The sequence below is a fragment of the Elephas maximus genome, chromosome 19 (assembly GCF_024166365.1).
Source record: "Elephas maximus indicus isolate mEleMax1 chromosome 19, mEleMax1 primary haplotype, whole genome shotgun sequence".
NCBI classification, from domain to species: domain Eukaryota; kingdom Metazoa; phylum Chordata; class Mammalia; order Proboscidea; family Elephantidae; genus Elephas; species Elephas maximus.
The window spans coordinates 37,205,615-37,223,603 of NC_064837.1; the positions used below are offsets into that span (position 1 = coordinate 37,205,615).

General features: G+C 41.8%; 1 protein-coding gene across 5 annotated transcripts in view; it reads right to left on the minus strand.

The window, feature by feature from the left end:
- The window catches only part of DGKE (diacylglycerol kinase epsilon), a 28,823-nt gene extending 11,484 nt beyond the window's left edge, over positions 1 to 17,339 (minus strand). For 3 of the 5 annotated variants that reach the window (XM_049861310.1, XM_049861309.1, XM_049861306.1), the window contains exons 1-6: positions 16,792 to 17,068; positions 15,989 to 16,474; positions 5,778 to 5,937; positions 2,938 to 3,057; positions 715 to 858; positions 259 to 416 (exon numbers count right to left, since the gene is read on the minus strand). In XM_049861310.1, the coding sequence (XP_049717267.1) occupies positions 259 to 416; positions 715 to 858; positions 2,938 to 3,057; positions 5,778 to 5,937; positions 15,989 to 16,452 (1,046 nt within the window). In that variant the 5' untranslated portion in view covers positions 16,453 to 16,474; positions 16,792 to 17,068. Of the gene's footprint in view, positions 1 to 258; positions 417 to 714; positions 859 to 2,937; positions 3,058 to 5,777; positions 5,938 to 15,988; positions 16,475 to 16,791; positions 17,069 to 17,165 lie in introns of those variants that run through there. The other 2 variants (XM_049861307.1, XM_049861308.1) reach the window with 2 other exon arrangements.
- Between the last annotated feature and the right edge of the window lie 650 nt (positions 17,340 to 17,989).

Below are 17,989 nucleotides of genomic sequence, written 5' to 3' on the forward strand. Positions count from 1 at the left end.
TTCTATTAAAATGGCATTTGAAAAAATAATCACATCTAAGTGAGCATGTAAATTTTGGGATATGTACCCGAAGTTATGACTTGTGACTTTGGCCTTTATATAATGACAAAACAGTAACACCAGGATCTATGTATTTAACTAACATAATTTTTTGTATTTAAATTATACTTGACTTTATAACTACATGAGTCTTCATTTTTAAACCAAACAATATTCCCAAAGCTTAAGAAATCTACTTTTTGGCGAAGTGTAACTTACCGATCTAGTTTAATTCCATCTGCTTCCATTACATTTCTTAACACTTGTGTGACTGGGATCTCTCCAGCATAACCTGTCCCCCAACCCAATGTATTAGACAGATCGTTGCCTGTTCCCAGAGGCAACACCGCAACTTGTGGAATGTATTTTTCTTGTCCCTAGAATATGAAAGATATGTTTCAAAACTTTGTCTCTTTGTTATCTGAAGACATGTAAATAATATGTATTTATGAGATATGCAGAGATCTCATTAACTTAAACAGAAATAAAGATACAAATAGGACCAGCATTTGTTTTGTTAAGATTATGCTAGCTGCTCAGTCATAAACGTATCATTCTCAGCGATCAGAAACACGCCATGTCTTCTAAGAGTCATCTACATAATAAAAAGGTAGCTTAGTACACAGTAATTCTGGAAGTTCTTCTGTAAGGCAACTAGTTCTTAAAGACTGATACCTTAATCTTCATTTCATCCACTGCATCCAGGACCCAGCCCACAGTCCCGTCCCCTCCACAGACAAGGACTCGAGCTGAGTAATAGGGAAGAAGAGTACAAAGTTGTAGGGCTTCAACAGGGGGAGTTTTAGTCACATCAAAAACCTAAAAATGAAAGAAGAAAACTACTTTTATTTAACACTGTCTTTCATCACTGAGGATGACTTTCCTCTGGACAAGTACAGAAATGGCTGAATGACAATACCAGCTGTTTAGTGCTCACCTTTAACAACACGCCAGGCTTACATATTCAGTGTGGCTCATCCCCGCACCCACCCTCCAAAGCAGAAGTTGGTCTCATTCTACTGACCAGGAAACTGAGATGTACAGAGGTTATATAACTTGCCCATGATTCCCCAAATAATTAAGTGCTGAAATACAAATGGAACCTATAGTCTATCCATTTTACCACACTGCCTCCTCCTTCCTGCTCTCACAAAACCAGAATGTGAGAAGTACACCTCTAACCAGGGTTTTGTATTTTATACTGGTTTTTAAAACTATTAATACAACTTTCTGGAAAATAATTTTGCAATTCGCATAAAATTACATAAAAATTAAAGGACCCTTGATATTTATAAATCTGTAAATGATTCCAGGAAAATGTTTCCGCAGATGAAAATGCCCCACGTGCAAAGGTGTTCACCGTGTCATCATTTGTAACAGCGCGATCTTGGAAACGGTCTCAACCTCCGAGGCAGTGGACCTGATATACGAACATATGATACATCCATTCATTATTTTAGTTTTTAAATATGTTATTACGAGGGCTGCGTTGCAACACGGAAAAATTTTTTTAGCATTCAATAAAAAAAAATGCAAATTTATACCTAGATTATTGTTATAGCAATGTTAAGTCACTGTCTACGCACTGTCATTGGTGAAAGAACACAAATGAAAACCACTGATACATTTGTGTGGGGGAACTGCAGGTGATTTTTTTCTTTCCATTATTTTTATAATTTCCGTAAGCTGTATAATGTTGAAAGTATTAAAAAAACCCACAAATTGGAAGGAAAAAAGCTATTGCATTTTTGATGATTGCACAATACAAGCTGCTAGCAGTAAACTTAATGTCAATGGTATGATCCTTTTCTTGTTTGTAAAAATTGAAATATAATTTGTACTTCATAAAATTCGCCCATTTAAAATACACAGTTCAATGACTTTTAGTAAGTCCATCGAGTTGTGCTGCTACCATATGCCGGTTTAGAACATCCTCATTACCCAGTAAGAGCCCCCAGTGCCCATTGTCAGTCCCCAGCTGTAGCTCCCCCATTTATCTACTTCTTGTCACTATAGATTTGCCCTTTCTGGACATTTCATATGCGCCCTTATGTCTAGCTTCTTTCATTTAGCATGTTTTTGAAATTCTTCTATGTTATGCATCTTATCAGTAGTTCGTTTCTGTTTATTGCTCAACAGTACAGGCAGTCACTGGATTATGAACAAGTTTGGTTCCTAAATCTGTCTTTAAGTTGAATCTGTACGTAAGCCAGAACAGTTGGGTATAGTTCACATCTAAAGTCAGTCAAATGTTTGTCTTATTATTTTAGCATATAGTGTACCTTTTTATGCACTAAAAAAATATTAAAGAAACACTCCCAGGTACACTAAAACATCTTTAACATAATAATGTTTTCATATGCACCACAAAGCAGTACCTGTTTATTATTATGAACCATAGTATGCACTTTGAATTTTTAACATAATAGGCTTTATGGGAGTTGGTTTGTAATGTGGGGACTGCCTGTATTCCACTGCATGGATGTAACACATTTAGTTTATCCCCTCACTAGCTGATGGCAATTTGGGTTGTTTCCACCTTTTGGCTACTGTGAACAGTGCTGCTATGAACACTCATGTACACGTTTTTATTTTCAATTCCTTTGGACGGATACCTAGAAATGGGAATGCTGGGCCATATGGTAAATTTATGGTTAACTTTTTAAGGAACTGCCAAATTGTTTCTCAAAGTGGCTGTACCACAGGTTACATCCCCCCAGCAATGTATGAGGGCTCCTTTTTCTCCACATCCTCAGCTGCTGTAATCCTTTCGCAATTATCCGTCTTATAATCAGGTGATTAGTGATTTAAAATATTAACAACCAATGTATTTTAGGAAAAATGAAAAGCTACATATGGAAAAATTAGTAAAGAAAGGAAGGTTTTGTCTTTAGTTACCTGGACTGGATTTAACAGGATCCTAAATTCTCCCAACAGTCCTTCTCCCATGTTAGTTCCGCTGCGGGAGTTGGCCAGGATTATTAACGGTGTCCACTGCTTTCCAAGCTTTGAGGCTAGCTAGGAAAAGGAATGTGAAGTGAAAACAGATTAATATCTCAGAGACGGTAACCACAAAGTTTTTTTATTCCATAACAATAGTGGTGTAATACTAAAATAACCATACCAGTACAAACAAAACAATATAAAAATCAAGGAATCCTAAGAATGTAAAAGGGCCTCGGATACTAATGCAACTCCCTACTTCATATATAATTCTCTTTTACGTTACTTTAAAAAGTCACCAGCATATGCTCAAATATGTAAAAAGGAGCTCACTAACAAGGCAGTTCATTTCACTGCTGTATCAGATCATGAGAAAGTTTTTCCTTAAACTGAGTTGAAAATCATTCATTCATTGTTCTAATTTTGCTTCCAGAAGCAATCAAAATCATTTCATGTTTTCTTCCATATAATAACTGCTGTGCTCAAACATCTGAAGCATTGTATGTTTGATTTTTCTTGTCTCCCAGGCTATACATTTCAATTTCTTTCAAATGTTCACAGCATGGAGATTGATTTTATCTGATCTCCTACTTTAATTGTCCTTTTCTGGTTGTATTCTGGTGTGCAAAGAGCCCTGGTGGCACAGTAATTAAGTGCTTGGCTGCTTACCGTAAGGGTCAGTGGTTTGAACCCCCCAGCCACCCGGTGGGAGAAACATGTGGCAGTTTGCTTCCGTAAAGATTACACAGTCTTGAAAACCCTATGGGGCAATTCTACCCTGTCCAACAGGGTTGCTATGAGTTGGAACAGACTTGATGGCAACGGGCAGTCTAGTGTGTTTTTGTTTGCAATTTGTTTTTTTAAAATGGAGTACCCAAGAATCCAGATTTATACATAGCCCGAAGTCAAATGAAATTAACTATTTTCAGAACCCAAGCACTTCTTTCCTCTGTGCTTTCTCCTTGTGGATATAAACATTAATGAAACAATTTCATGGCTTTATTCAGTGATTTTCATCCACTGTAACCTCAGATTGATTTCAGATAGTTAAGGAGTCATACATTTAAAAAATACATACTGCCTGAAGCAACAGAGGAAGAAGGACCGTCAGGGATAGGAGGAAATGGAGTGTGTTGCTAATTGCCTCCACGAACTGCCTCCTTTGCCATGAGATCAGAAGAACTGAACGGTACCCAGTTACCATAACTGAACATTTTGATCAAAGGTTCTATGGGAGAATCCTGATTAAAAGGAGGAAAATGCAGAACACGATTTAAAATTCTCATGGACTCTAGATTTTCTGGAGCCATGGATGGTGGATGGCCCCTTAAACTACTGCCTTGAGATAATCTTTGAACGTTAAACCAAAGATATCCCTTAAAGTCATCTTAAAACTGAACAATAGTTTAACTAGTAAAAGAATGTCTGCCTCGAGCATTACACTCGTTTAAAAACTATCTATACAGGATCAAATCGACAACAGCAACTCCGAAGATAGGAACCTTAGGGGACAGTGAGTTTACATTAATGGAGGAGGAACAACTCAGAAGGGTAAGAATGCTTGCACAACTCAACGAGTGTACTCAATGTCACTAAATTGTACATGTAGGAACTGTTGAACTGGTGTATGTTTTGCTGAGTATATTCTCAACAACAACAACAAAGTTAAGAAACATACATATTACAACATTAAACTTAATGTTAAAATAAAAAATTTTGAAATGCCTTCGTTGCAGAGATAATGACAAAGCTCACAAGATGTAAAATCTTAAATTTAAAATCAAATAGTTCAACTATTTTGGCATATCTAAGAAGTAAATAAATCTGTAAATTTTTATGATCATTCCTTAAAAGCTACATAAAGACTGAGAAATATATTTGCATCAAAATACAAACATGCATACATTTTGCAAACCCTTGACAAATTTTATGTTCCACGTTATCTGTGGACAGGTCTAATGTGTGAGATAAACTTATCTCTGGGCATCTTATGTAAAATTTTAAATGAGAAAATTCTTCTAGAATGATATATGAGGAAATCTGCTTTTTCACTGACAACAACGATCCGATGTTCTCTAAGCTGGCTGCTCACCAGAATCACCTGAGAACCTTAAAAAAAAAAAAAAAACAGTCTTTCTGGGGCTTACCCTAGACCCACTAAATCAAAATGAGGATGGAGGCAAGCTCAGGAATCTATATTTTTAAAAAGTCCCCAAGCGATTCAGATGTAGGCAGTGATTTGGAAACCACTAACCCAACATTTGGCTGCTAACCAAAAGGTCGGCAGTTTGAATCCACCAGGCGCTTCTTGGAAACCATATGGGCCAGTTCCTCTCTGTCTTATAGGGTAGCTATGAGTTGGAATTACCTCAATGGCAATGGGTTTGGTTTGGTTAAAGTTTAACCTAACTTTGGAGCCCTGGTGGCACAGTGGTAAGAGCTGGGCTGCTAACCAAAAGGTCAGCAGTTCAGATCCACCAGTCACTTGTTGGAAACCCTACAGGGTTGCTTTGAGTCGGAATCGACTCAACGGCATTGGGTTTTGGTGTACGGGTTAACCTAACATTTCCATTTTCCCTTTAGACATAAAAGCACTCAAGAGCCAAAACCTGTGACATGACTCTGGGTAGGGCTTTATGGCTTATATAATTGTATTTTATTTTCCTCCTTGGTCCTGACTTTTTATATCCGTTTACTTTATTCCCGGCCCTGATCCGTCTCTCTCATTCACTTACACACACTGACCTAAGCAATTTTTAGAAATCAATTACATAAGAAAAATATATTGTAATTACTATTTCATAATCTGCTTTTTTGTCTTTTCGCATCTGGTTTATGGAGGTTAAATAACTTGGTGGGATAATGAGGTTTCTGAATTCCCCAAAATCACACTTTCCGTCCTTTAAGCCGGTTTTCATGCACTCGTCATGTGCTGTTTTCTGACACCAAATGCACCTGAGGGAAGGAAGAAACGAAGACGGGAATTACATTTCAAGCCATAATCTTACTGATCTGCAAATTCACATTTTTCTTTAAAAAACAAACAAACAAACAAAACTTCACTACTGGGCATAAAATCTGGCAAACAAGATATGTATCTGCACGGTGAAAATAAGGCAGTAAGGTTTGAACGTACTTGGCAGTTTAATCTAACAGTGGTTCTTGAGTTCAAAATCGATTTTACAATAATACTAAGATGTTATTTCATCCTCATTCTCTCAAAAACAGACAGTTTTGAAAGTTTCCAGAAGCTAGAGGAGGACATGTGATATTGCAACAGACTGAATGTGGGAGCATATTACGCGAAGCTGGGTGGTCTCTATTAGGCGAAAGAGATGTGCAAAAATGTGAAACGATGTCGCCTTTCTCACTAAATTTTCTTATGTTTTTATAAAAATACATTATGTAATAGATTTATTATTTAAAAAATGAGCAAACAGAATTTTAAATTTTCTCAGTTTTAAGTTATAATATGGTCAGTATCGATAGATATAATTCACATCAACAAAAACTAGTCTAGGGCAATGGTTTTATGCATTATTTATGTGTGTTTTGGTTGAAATGTTTGGGAAGCCTAATGTCTTTGCTGCTCAAATGCCCCACTGGTTTGGGTCCCTGAAGAGTTCCTCAGGGTCCAGTCTGAAAATCTTTTAACTTGTAACATCCATGAGCAACATTTCAGTCAACCATATAAGTCAAATAGTCAATTTCTTATTGGTAGTTAGTACAAAAACAATTTACAGATTTGCATTTGAAATACAGAAAAGCATTTACATTCAGCATTTGCCTTCATGTTCGGACCTGTGTGTTAAACGGGGGGGGGGGGGGGGGTAGTTCTGCTAAAGGCCCCCAGTTTCTATTATTAGTCTGCTAAGTCTTTAATCCACACAGACATCAGATAGATCTGACGGTACAGACGAAAACAGGCTGACAGAAAATAATGGTTCGAAGTAAATGAATAAAAATAAAAAAAGAGGGGAAGGGGGCAGATAAGCACTCTTTCACCCAGAGTCAATTCTGTTGGCTTTCTCTTTCACGGCTGTTTTCCCTGTTGGACACTCCGATTTGGTTAGTTACTGCTATTTACTCAGGAGCCCTAGTTAAGGCTGAAAGAAGAGCTATCTGTACCATCTGTTAAAGAGAAAACTGTGGAAAAACCTGTTGATACCTGCTTTTTAACTAACTCGATAAACATATTCCATTGTTTATGCAGCTGAAGTATCCATCACCTATTGCTCTACCGTTAATTTTTTAAAAAAATGTAATTTTTTGTTGTCGTTGAGAATACACACAGCAACGCATAAACCAATTCAACAGTTTCTACATGTACCAGTGACAATGATTACATTCTATGAATTGTGCAACCATTCTCACACTCCTTTCCTGAGCTGTTCCTCCCCCATTAACATAAACTCGCTGCCCCCTAAGGTTCCTTTCTAATCTTTCAAGTTGCTGTTGTCAATTTGATCCTATATATGCAGTTCTTAAAAGAGCACAATGCTCAAGACAGACCTTTTTTACTAGTTAAGCTAAACTATTGTTTGGCTGTACCATTAACTTTATAGTCTGTTATTATTGAAAACAATCTGAAAGGATATCCACTGAATTATTTCACAAGGGCTTCAAAAAAAAAAAATTTTTTTTTTTTTTCCTTTGGGAAGCAAAGTGGGACTGAAGGATGGAAAGAGGAACAATGACTTTTTACTTCATATTCTTTTGTAGTGCTTGAGTTTCTATAAATCAGAATATACTCATGAACTACTTGTATGCATTTTTAAAATTGTATTTAAAAATAAAGTAATATCAGCTGACACTTGAGAATTTAGAAAACACAGAAAAACATAAAAGAAAATCACCCAGAGATAGTCTCAACTTGCCGACACGCTTACATTGTTTTTTAGTGCACGCATGTATTGTTTTTCAAGGACAGGAAAATGATGTCTATGTATCTGGACACTGCTGTTCTTCTCACATTGTATCATGACTTTTTTCCTTTGCCATTAAATATTTTTTAAAACCACGGTTTGCAAAGGATGTATAATATCATATCATGTGTCTATACCATTTTTATTAAAAAAAAAAAACTTGATCGTTTGTTTAGTTTTGTAAGTATAAACAATGTGATCAACAACCTTAAACATAAACGAGACTATTTCCTTGGAACCTCACAAGTCAAGTTACTGAGTCTAAGGACATGCAATTTCCTGAATGTCCTTGATACGCTTGTCTAATCCGCTTGTTAGCAGAAAATGACGTTGGCCATCACATCCAACACTTGCCAACACTGCTCACTAGTATTTACATTTTTCCTTGACAGGCACAAAAGCTTTTTGTTTTATTTTGGAGGTCTCTCATCACTAGGTGAGGCTGAATATCCTCCCACCTTCTTTGTGACTTCATGTGTGCCCTATAACCATGTTTCACTAAGTTTTAATAACTGCATGCACTTTTTATTAAGGAGTATCAACCACTTTACTGTCATATTCACTGTAAACATTTTTCAGTCCACTTTTTAATGTACTTAAGTTTATTTTTTGATAGATCTGATTTCACTTTGTGGTTGACTTTACATGCTTTATAGTCCTTTACCATTTCCAAATGAGACAACTATTCGCCTACAGTAATTCCTCCCCACATCCCCATGATTCACATAGTCATATTTACATCTTTAATTCAGTGTTTCTTAATCTCCTGGGGTTACAGCTCCCTTTGGGAATCTCATAAAAGAGCCAGGCTTTTCTGGAAGCCTATCCATCTATCACCCCACAGGTTAAGAGCTCCTGCACTAATCCATGGGGAATGTATCTTGATATACGAGTCAGATGAAGCTTTAACCCCTTCCCCACCAAAGAGCAAACAATGTTCTCTATTCTCACTGATTTCTGACACCTCTTTCATCATTTACTAAATCCTCACGAGAAGCTTCAGAAAAAGATCCTGGTAACCAAGATGACGGCTATCATCCGAATTTGCTTTGTGAAGGTAAAGCCAAAATGCTTACCAATCATCTAGTACTATACTTTTCCTTAAAAACACCATATTCAGAATTGAGACATGTTCTCTTTACCTATTTTGTACGATTAGACAAGATCTAGGTTTCAAACCTGATGGGGAAAATGGAAATTAACCATGTCCTGCTATTTCAGTTTCAGCAATCATGTCACTGGGTAACTGTTATGATCTCTATTTTTCCCCTTCTTTTGCCTCAACTTACTTTGGAAATTTCAAACCTACAGAGAAGTTGAAGAACAGTAAAATGAACACCCTTAAACCAACCTTTTGCTCTGATTCTTAGTTAACATTTTCCCCCACATTTGCTTTTTTTGGATGTAAACTCACGTATCTTCTGCATTCTCTGAAAGTGAGTTGCCGATGCCGTGACGCCCCACCCTTCAGTACCTCAGCGAGCGTCGCCTAAAGACAAGGGCGTTCTCCTCGCTTCTTTATTTTCACAGTGAACGCCGCTGTGGTCACCACCTACGTGCCGGCATTAGCATCACACACACTGTAGTTGCTTTATCACACTTCTATCCATCAATCCATCTTATTTTTGTGCATTTCCAAGTAAACTGCAGATACCCCTGGTGGCGCAAACGATTTGGACTCGACTGTTTTTTTTTTTTAACTAAGGTTGGTGGTTTGACCCCAAGTGGTGCTGCAGAAGGCCTGGTGACCTGCTTCTACAAGACTACAACCAAGAAAAGCCTATGGAACAGGTGGAATGACTCAACCACTACAGGTCTAGCCTCTAAAATCAGCTACTTGCTAATGCGTTGACGAACACTGTTCATACCAACAAAAACCAAACCCACTGCCGTCGATTCCTACTCACAGCAGCCCTAAGGAGCAGAGTAGAACTGCCCCATAGGGTTTCCAAGGAGCACCTGGTGGATTCAAACTGCTGACCTTTTAGTTAGCAGCCGTAGCTCTTAACCACTGTGCCACCAGGTCTGTCTTCCCTGAGAATGTGATATAGCCTCAGAAGGAGCCTTCCTCAGGCTGGATAAAATCCAGAGAGGGACAGCCTGGCCTGTGTTTCAAAGGTTCCAAAAAGCTGTTTACTTTGTTCTTCCAAAATATCTCACTCCTACAGAAGGTCACAGCAGACTGTAATCCTGCATAAACTTAATGACTAAAACAAACCAGCTCAGAATATTCCAGAACATGTACAACTTCAGGATGCTGCCCTCTCTTGTCCTGAACACTTCCTAAATTACAGAAACTAGTCCTGGGGGTGGGTGGGCGTGCAATATGTTGGGAACAGATCGTTCAGTAACCTGTAAGAACAATGTAAGGAGGAAAAGGAGATCGCAAACATTCACTGTGCTCAACAGGGAGGACACAAAACTGAGGACAGGGAGGTTCATTGCTATGGATTGAATTGTGTCCCCCCAAAACGTGCGTCAACTTGGCTAGGCCATGATTCCCAGTATTGTGTGACTGTCCATTTTGAAGTAATTTTCCTATGTGTTGTATATCCTACCTCTATGATGTTAATGAGGCAGGACTCAATCTACAAGATTTTTTCTTGGCTGGGGGGGGGCGGGGCTCATACCACCAAGAAAATAGTGCCAGGAGCAGGGTGCATCCTTTGGACCCGGGATTCCTGCACTGGGAAACTCCTAGACCCAGAAGACTGATTAATAAGGACCTTCCTCCACAGCAGATAGAGACAAAAAGCCTTCTCCTGGACCTGGAGCCCTGAATTTGGACTTCTAACCTACTAGACCGTGAGAGAATAAACTTGTTTGTTGAAGCCATCCACTGGTGGTATTTCTGTTACAGCAGCACTAAATGACTCAGACGGAATTTGTTTTAAAAGGCAAGAAAGATAAATGGATACAGCAGTGATTCTCCAACTTCAGAATTGCTGTGGGGCCTGTTAGGGAACAGGATGCTGACCCCCAGTCCCAACTGCTGTTGCAGTGGGCCTAGGGGAGGGCCAAGGCTGCCAGGTAAAATACAGCATGCCCAATTACATTTAAATTTCAGATAAAAAAAATAATTCTTGGTACTACAAGTATACCCCAAAATTTTCATAGGATATACTTATACTAAAAATTATTTGTTGCTTACCTGAAATTCAAATTTAACTGCACGTCCTCTATTTTTATTTGCTAAATCTGGCAACTCCAGAATCTGCATTTCTTACAAGTTTCCAAGTGATATTGATGCTATTGGTATGTTACGGCATCATCAAGATGAAAAAAAGGGGGGGGGGGCGGGGGGAGTGAGTACAAGGCAAGAACTTCTGGAGAAAGGATATGAGTTTTTTTTTTTTAAAAGCCAGAGGGTACTTGAGACAGAGAGGTAAGCCTTAAGAAAAAGAGCAGTAAGAAAGCCCGACTGATGTTTTTAGGAACCAGTCTGATGTCGCTGGTGCATAAAGTTTAATTGCAGGTGCAGGTAGGTAAGTCTTGGTGGGCAGAGGCAGGGTCCAGAGAGCCTGGTATGCCATGTTAAGCACTTGGAGTTTATCCAGTAAGACTGCCAGTGCAAGTGATGAAGAGCAACTGAAGTTTTAAGCAGAGCAGCAACTGGGTTAGATTTGCATTTTCCGAAAGATCATTTGGGTGGACTATCAGAAACACTATGATTATTTGTTAAGGAGTATTTGAAATACAGTTAAGATACTTGAGAAAGCCATTTTTATTTAATTCTGCACAAAGAAAGGAAGGAAATAGAACAATATTATGTCTTCTCTCCAACTAATCTCAACTCTCTAAGACAACACTAACCTACAGAAAGTTATGAAATTTATTAAGACGTATAACTTAGCTCTCACTGACGCCAAAAGGACAAAGTCTAAATTTTAAAAATGCAAAATAAAAATGATTACAAAACTCTGTAGTTGTTTAAAATCTATTATTTTGAAAATCTATTCTTAAGTCTCTAAATCTGATAAGGTATAACATTACATTTAAATTTAAAAAACAGATGCTGACATAACAGTTCCCATGCTAAGAAAAAAAAGAAAAAAGGTTTTCTGCCAAACATAGACAAAAAAAAAAAAAACCTAACTTGCTATCTAGGGTCAGCTTCCTATTTCAGTTCTTAAACATGTTCCAGGGCCTGACTACTTCCCAGACAACTCAGTGATACCCCATGACTATGAGGATCTTGAGTTGAGGCTGAGGTTTGGCTGGGTTTTATGGTATTCCTAGCCGTAGCCTGGGGGTGAGAAATTCTGGAAGCCAGTCCGATTTTACCACCGAACAGACCTATGAGATTTTAGTTTTCTCACCAGTAAAATGACTTGGAATAGATGATCTACAAAGCAGCACGCCCTTCTACCAGTCTCTGTCATGAACAAAGAACACCTTCACCTATTTGCAGATGGTATTTTCTAACCCTCACATGTTGCCCATTGTGTACTGAAGAGCCATTAAAATACTCCTGGTTCAAAAGCAAAGAAGTTTCCTGAATAAACTGAACGTTTTGAAGGCCAGCATAGCAGGGATGGGGTTTGGGGACCATGGTTTCAGGGGACATCTAAGTCAAATGGCATAATAAAATCTATTAAGAAAACATGCTGCATTCCACTTTGGAGAGTGGCATCTGAGGTCTTAAATGCTAGCAAGCTGCCATCTAAGATGCATCAATTGGTCTGAACCTTCCTGGAGCAAAGGGGAATGAAGAACACCAAAGACACAAGGTAATTACAAGCCCAAGAGACAGAAAGGGCCGCAAACATCAGAGACTACATCAGCCTGAGACCAGAAGAACTAGATGGTGCCTGGCTACAACTGATGACTGCCCTGACAGGGAACACAACAGAGAACCCCTGAGGGAGCAGGAGAGCAGTGTGATGCAGACCCCAAATTCTCATAAGATGACCAGACTTAATGGTCTGACTGAGACTAGAAGGACCCTGGAGGCCATGGTCCCCAAACCTTCTGTTAGCCCAAGACTGGAACCATTCCCACAGCCAACTCTTCAGACAGGGATTGGACTGGACTACGGGACAGGAAATAATACTGGTGAGGAGTGAGCTTCTTGGATCAGGTAGACACATGACACTACGTGGGCAGCTCTGGAGGGGAGATGAGAAGGCAGAGGGGGACAGAAGCTGGCTGAATGGACATGGAAATACAGGGTGGAGAGAAGGAGTGTGCTGTGTCTTTGGGGGGAGAGCAACTAGGAGTATATGTTGTTGTTGTTAGGTGCCATCAAGTCGGTTCTGACTCAAAGAGACCCTATGTACAACAGAGTGAAACATAGCCCGGTCCTGTGCCATTCTCCTGTGCCATGCTTAAGGCGAATTGTTGCAGCCAGTGTGACAAACCATCTCATTGAGGGTCTTCCTCTTCTTAGCTGACCCTCTACTTCACCAAGCATGATGTCCTTCTCCAGGGATGGATCCCTCCTGACAACATGTCCAAAGCATGTAAGACGCACACTTACCATCCTTGCTCCTAAGCAGCATTCTGGTTGTACTTCTTCCAAGACAGATTTGTTCGTTCTTTTGCCAGCCCATGGTATATTCAATATTCTTCACCAATACCACAATTCAAAGGTGTCAATTCTTCTTCAATCTTCCTTATTCATTGTCCAGCTTTCACATGCATATGATGTGATTAAAAATACCATGGCTTGGGTCAGGCGCACCTTAGGCTTCAAGGTGACATCTTTGCTTTTCAACACTTTAAAGAGGTCCTTTGCAGCAGATTTACCCAGTGCGATGTGTCGTCTTATTTCTTGGCTGCTGGTTCCATGGCTGTTGATTGTGGATTCAAGTAAAATGAAATCCTTGACAACTTCAGTCTTTTCTCTGTTTATCATGATGTTGCTCATTGGTCCAGTTGTGAGGATTTTTGTTTTCTTTATGTTGAGGTGCAATCCATACTGAAGGCTGTCGTCTTTGATCTTCGTTAGTAATTGCTTCAAGTCCTCTTCACTTTCAGCAAGCAAGGTTGTCTCATCTGCATAACGCAGGTTGTTAATGAGTCTTCCTTCAATCCTGAATCCCCATTCTTCTTCATATAGTCCAGCTTCTCAGATTATTTGCTCAGCATACAGATTGAATAGGCATGGTGAAAGGATACAACGCTGGCGCACACCTTTCCAGACTTTAAACCAATCAGTATCCCCTTGTTCTGTCTGAACAACTGCCTCTTGATCTATGTAAAGGTTCCTCATAAGCACAATTAAGTGTTCTAGAATTTCCATTCTTTGCAGTGTTATCCATAGTTTGTTATGACCCACAGAGCTGAATGTCTTTGCATAGTCAATAAAACACAGGTAAACATTCTTCTGGTATTCGCTGCTTTCAGCCAGGATCCATCTGACATCAGCAATGATATCCCTGGTTCCACATCCTCTTCTGAATCCAGCCTGAATTTCTGGCAGTTCCCTGTCAATATACTGCTGCAGCCGTTTTTGAATGATCTTCTGCTAAATTTTGCTTGTGTGTGGTATTAACGATCGTATTCTATAATTTCCGCATTCGGTTGGATCACCTTTCTTGGGAATAGGTATAAACATGAATCTCTTCCTGTCAGTTGGCCAGGAAGCTGTCTTCCATATTTCTTGGCATAGACAAGTGAGCACCTCCAGCGCTGCATCTGTTTGTTGAAACATTTCAATTGATATTCCATCAATTCCTGGAGCCTTGTTTTTCTCCAATGCCTTCAGAGCCCCTTGGAGTTCCGGGAGATTGAATGAGATTTCTTGGCATAGAAAAGTGAGCACCTCCAGCGCCGCATCTGTTTGTTGAAACATTTCAATTGATATTCCATCAATTCCTGGAGCCTTGTTTTTCGTCAATGCCTTCAGAGCAGCTTGGACTTCTTCCTTCAGTACCATCGGTTCCTGATCATATGCCACCTCTTGAAATGGTTGAACATCGACTACTTCTTTTTGGTATAATGACTCTGTCTATTCCTTCCATATTCTTTTGATGCTCCCTGAGTCGTCTAATATTTTCCCCATAGAATCCTTCACTACTGCAACTTGATGCTTGAATTTTTTCTTCAGTTCTTTTAGTTTGAGAAGCACCGAGCATGTTCTTCCCTTTTGGTTTTCTATCTCCAGCTCTTTGCACGTGTCATTATAATACTTTGTCTTTTCAAGCCACCCTTTGAAATCTTCAGTTCTTTTACTTCGTCATTTCTTCCTTTTGCTTTAGCTGCTCAATATTCATGAGCAAGTTTCAGAGTCTCCTCTGACATCCACCTCGGTCTTTTCTTTCTTTTCAATGACCTTTTGCTTTCTTCATGTATTATGTCCTTAATATCATTCCACAACTTGTCTGCTCTTTGGTCTTTGGGGAAGAGCTGCCTCCTCAAAGTAGGAGTATATAACAAGGAGTATATGAGAGACTGACTTGATTTATAAACTTTCACTTAAAGCACAATATAAAAAGTAAAATAAACAAATAAAACAAGAAAAAATACTCCTGGTTCAATCAAGGTCACTAATAACCAATACCATGAGTCTTGTCTAAGATACTGCAAGTCCTGAAAGACTAGCTGGCAAAAGAAACAACTCCTTCTTCAGAATACTTCACTATGGTACCAATACCTGTATTAGCAAAAGATGTATAAAGTGCTGTCTTGGGATGACAGTGGTTTTCACTGTACATTCAGAGTCCAACACCAAGGATGAATCAGTTTTGCAGCTCTAGGGAAAAGTTGATTTTTCCCTATTTCCTTTTCCCCATGTAAAATGAAGATAATCAATAGCAACAAAACCTAAAATATATACAGTAACTGTGAAGCTGGCAGCACAGGACACTACAGGATGAAGAGCCAAGTTTTATTACCCAATAGAGCAGGCTGGCTGAGGACTGGAGGCTAGAAGCATCATCTCAGGAAATGGCTATTAGTAAAACCCGTCCAGCATCGGCGCCTGGCCAACACCAGGGATGTTATCATTATTAGCATGCAACACGGAGGAAGCCAGTTAGGGCCATTTGCAGAGATCAAAGCAGGCCTCTCCACCCATTCTATGAAATCCTGACTCCCACTGGGCATTCTGGGCCAAGCAGTTCCCACAAAGGCAATACCTGTAATCGCAGAGCTTGGGCTGACTGCCGCACTGTTGCCTGCAAACCACACAGTAACTGCACAGAGGGACGTTGCCCCGGATCCAGTGGTGAGGCATAGCGTCCAGGGCCATGCTGTCGTTCTTGAGCATGATCTCCTTGCACTGGAAACGCTTGTCGGCCTTTTTGAGGCAGCCCTCGTCCACGCGGAGCCCGCAGCAGTCGCAGAAGGCGCCCTGCAGAATGTGCTGCGCGCACAAACAGCAGTAGGTGGGCTGGCTGAACAGGTCCGTGTCCTGCCACCCGTGCTTGCTCTTGCGGAAGATGTCTCTGCGGTGCAGCTGCCGGCGCGACCGCTGGAGGCTACACCAGAAGGTGATGAACACGGGCAGCAGCACCGAGCACAGCGTCCACAGGACCAGGTGCCCGTCCGCAAACAGGCCCTCGGAGGGCGGACCCGGCGCCGGCCGCTTCTCTCCTTCCATTTTCTCGGAAAACAACGTCTAACTGGGAAAGAAACAGGCGGTGTCCACCTAGGGCTCGCTGTTCCCGCCCCGCTCTCCCTCCCTCCTGCCCTTCAGGGGACAACGAAGGCGCCATCTGTCCAGGTGGCTCCGCTCTCCAAGGGCAAGCACACGCATCGCCCCCCCGCCCCCCCGGCCTGACCGGGGCCTCCCCGCCACCCCGGGCCCCGGGCCCCGGGCCGTGACGCTGTCGCGAGAGGGAGCGGCGCCCAGCTCTGTCACCTCCCGACCCCTCCCTCCGCATCCGGCCCCAATTTCGGGGAAGCAGTCGGTTGCCCAAGGCTGCCGCCGCCTCCTCACCTCGGCACCAGACGGCTGCCTGGCACACAGAAGGGGCAATAAGAACGTACGCGCCGAACCAACCGGTCCCCGCCCCGGAGAGGCCGGCAGGCGCGGTCCTCGGCACCGGCGGTATCGGGCGCGATGGCGCACGTGGGCCGCGGGGCACCGGTCGGCGTCCGTAACCGTTAGTCTAGGACCCGCACGCCGCCCCGGGACGCCGAACACAAACAAACGGGCCGAGCCACGCCGGGCCCGCCGGGCTGGCTCTGGGCCGGGGCGCGGCCTCCCCGTGGGCCCCGCCCTTACCCACCCCCCGGCTCGCCGCCCTCGCCTCTCGCGAGGCCTCCCGCGACCTCGGCCTCAGCCCCGCCCGCCCATCCTTCGGGTCCTACTTCGCGTGGGGCGAAAGCGCGGCTCCCGCCTAGGCCTCGGGCCGTCGCGCCGCAAGAACCCGACGCTGGACCTGTCTGCGAGGCCCGAGCGCAAGCGCGGCCGCGGTGCCCACGCCCGGTGGGAAGCCGCGGAGGCAGGGCGGCGTGCGGCGCTAGCGGGCACTCACGGCGAGCCGGCGGGCGGGGGCCACGGGCTGGGGGCGGGGCCTGCGGCGGCGCGCCCCCTAATTGGGCGGGGCAGCCGTGTGAGGTGGGAAGGCGGACAAGCCTGAGGGGGCGGGGCCTTGAGAAGGTGGTCGCGAAGACTGCGAGGGGGGCATTGTGGGAATGGGGGTGTGGCTTAGGGAATATGATGGGCTGGGTAACGGTAAGAGGGAGTCAGAGGATGGGTGGTTGAACCCTGTGAAATTGGGACTATAGAAAGTTCTCGTAGGAGTGATTTACAGTATTAGTTAACTGTATCTGTGATCTTCAAACCAGCACCCCGTCACTGTCCGGTGAAGGTGGGAGCTGGCATGGCTTTGAAGGTTTGGATGGAGAAAACAATTTTCAGAGTGTTGTATACAGAGGAATGGAATAATCCAAGTAAAAAATGGGTAAATGGCGTGTGCCCTGTCACTGATTATTCAGTAAATCTCTTAATCTGAGTGGGTTATTATTTTCAGTTTTTTATTTCTACTATTGAGATTTTTTCTTCTAGTAAAGGAAATGTGTGATTGTATTTTTATTTTTTTCCAGATTTGGAGTCAGCATATGAGACCAAAAATGTATTTTCAGAAAAGGATATATTTGAAATAAAAATTTCCCGCTAAAGATAAAGGAAA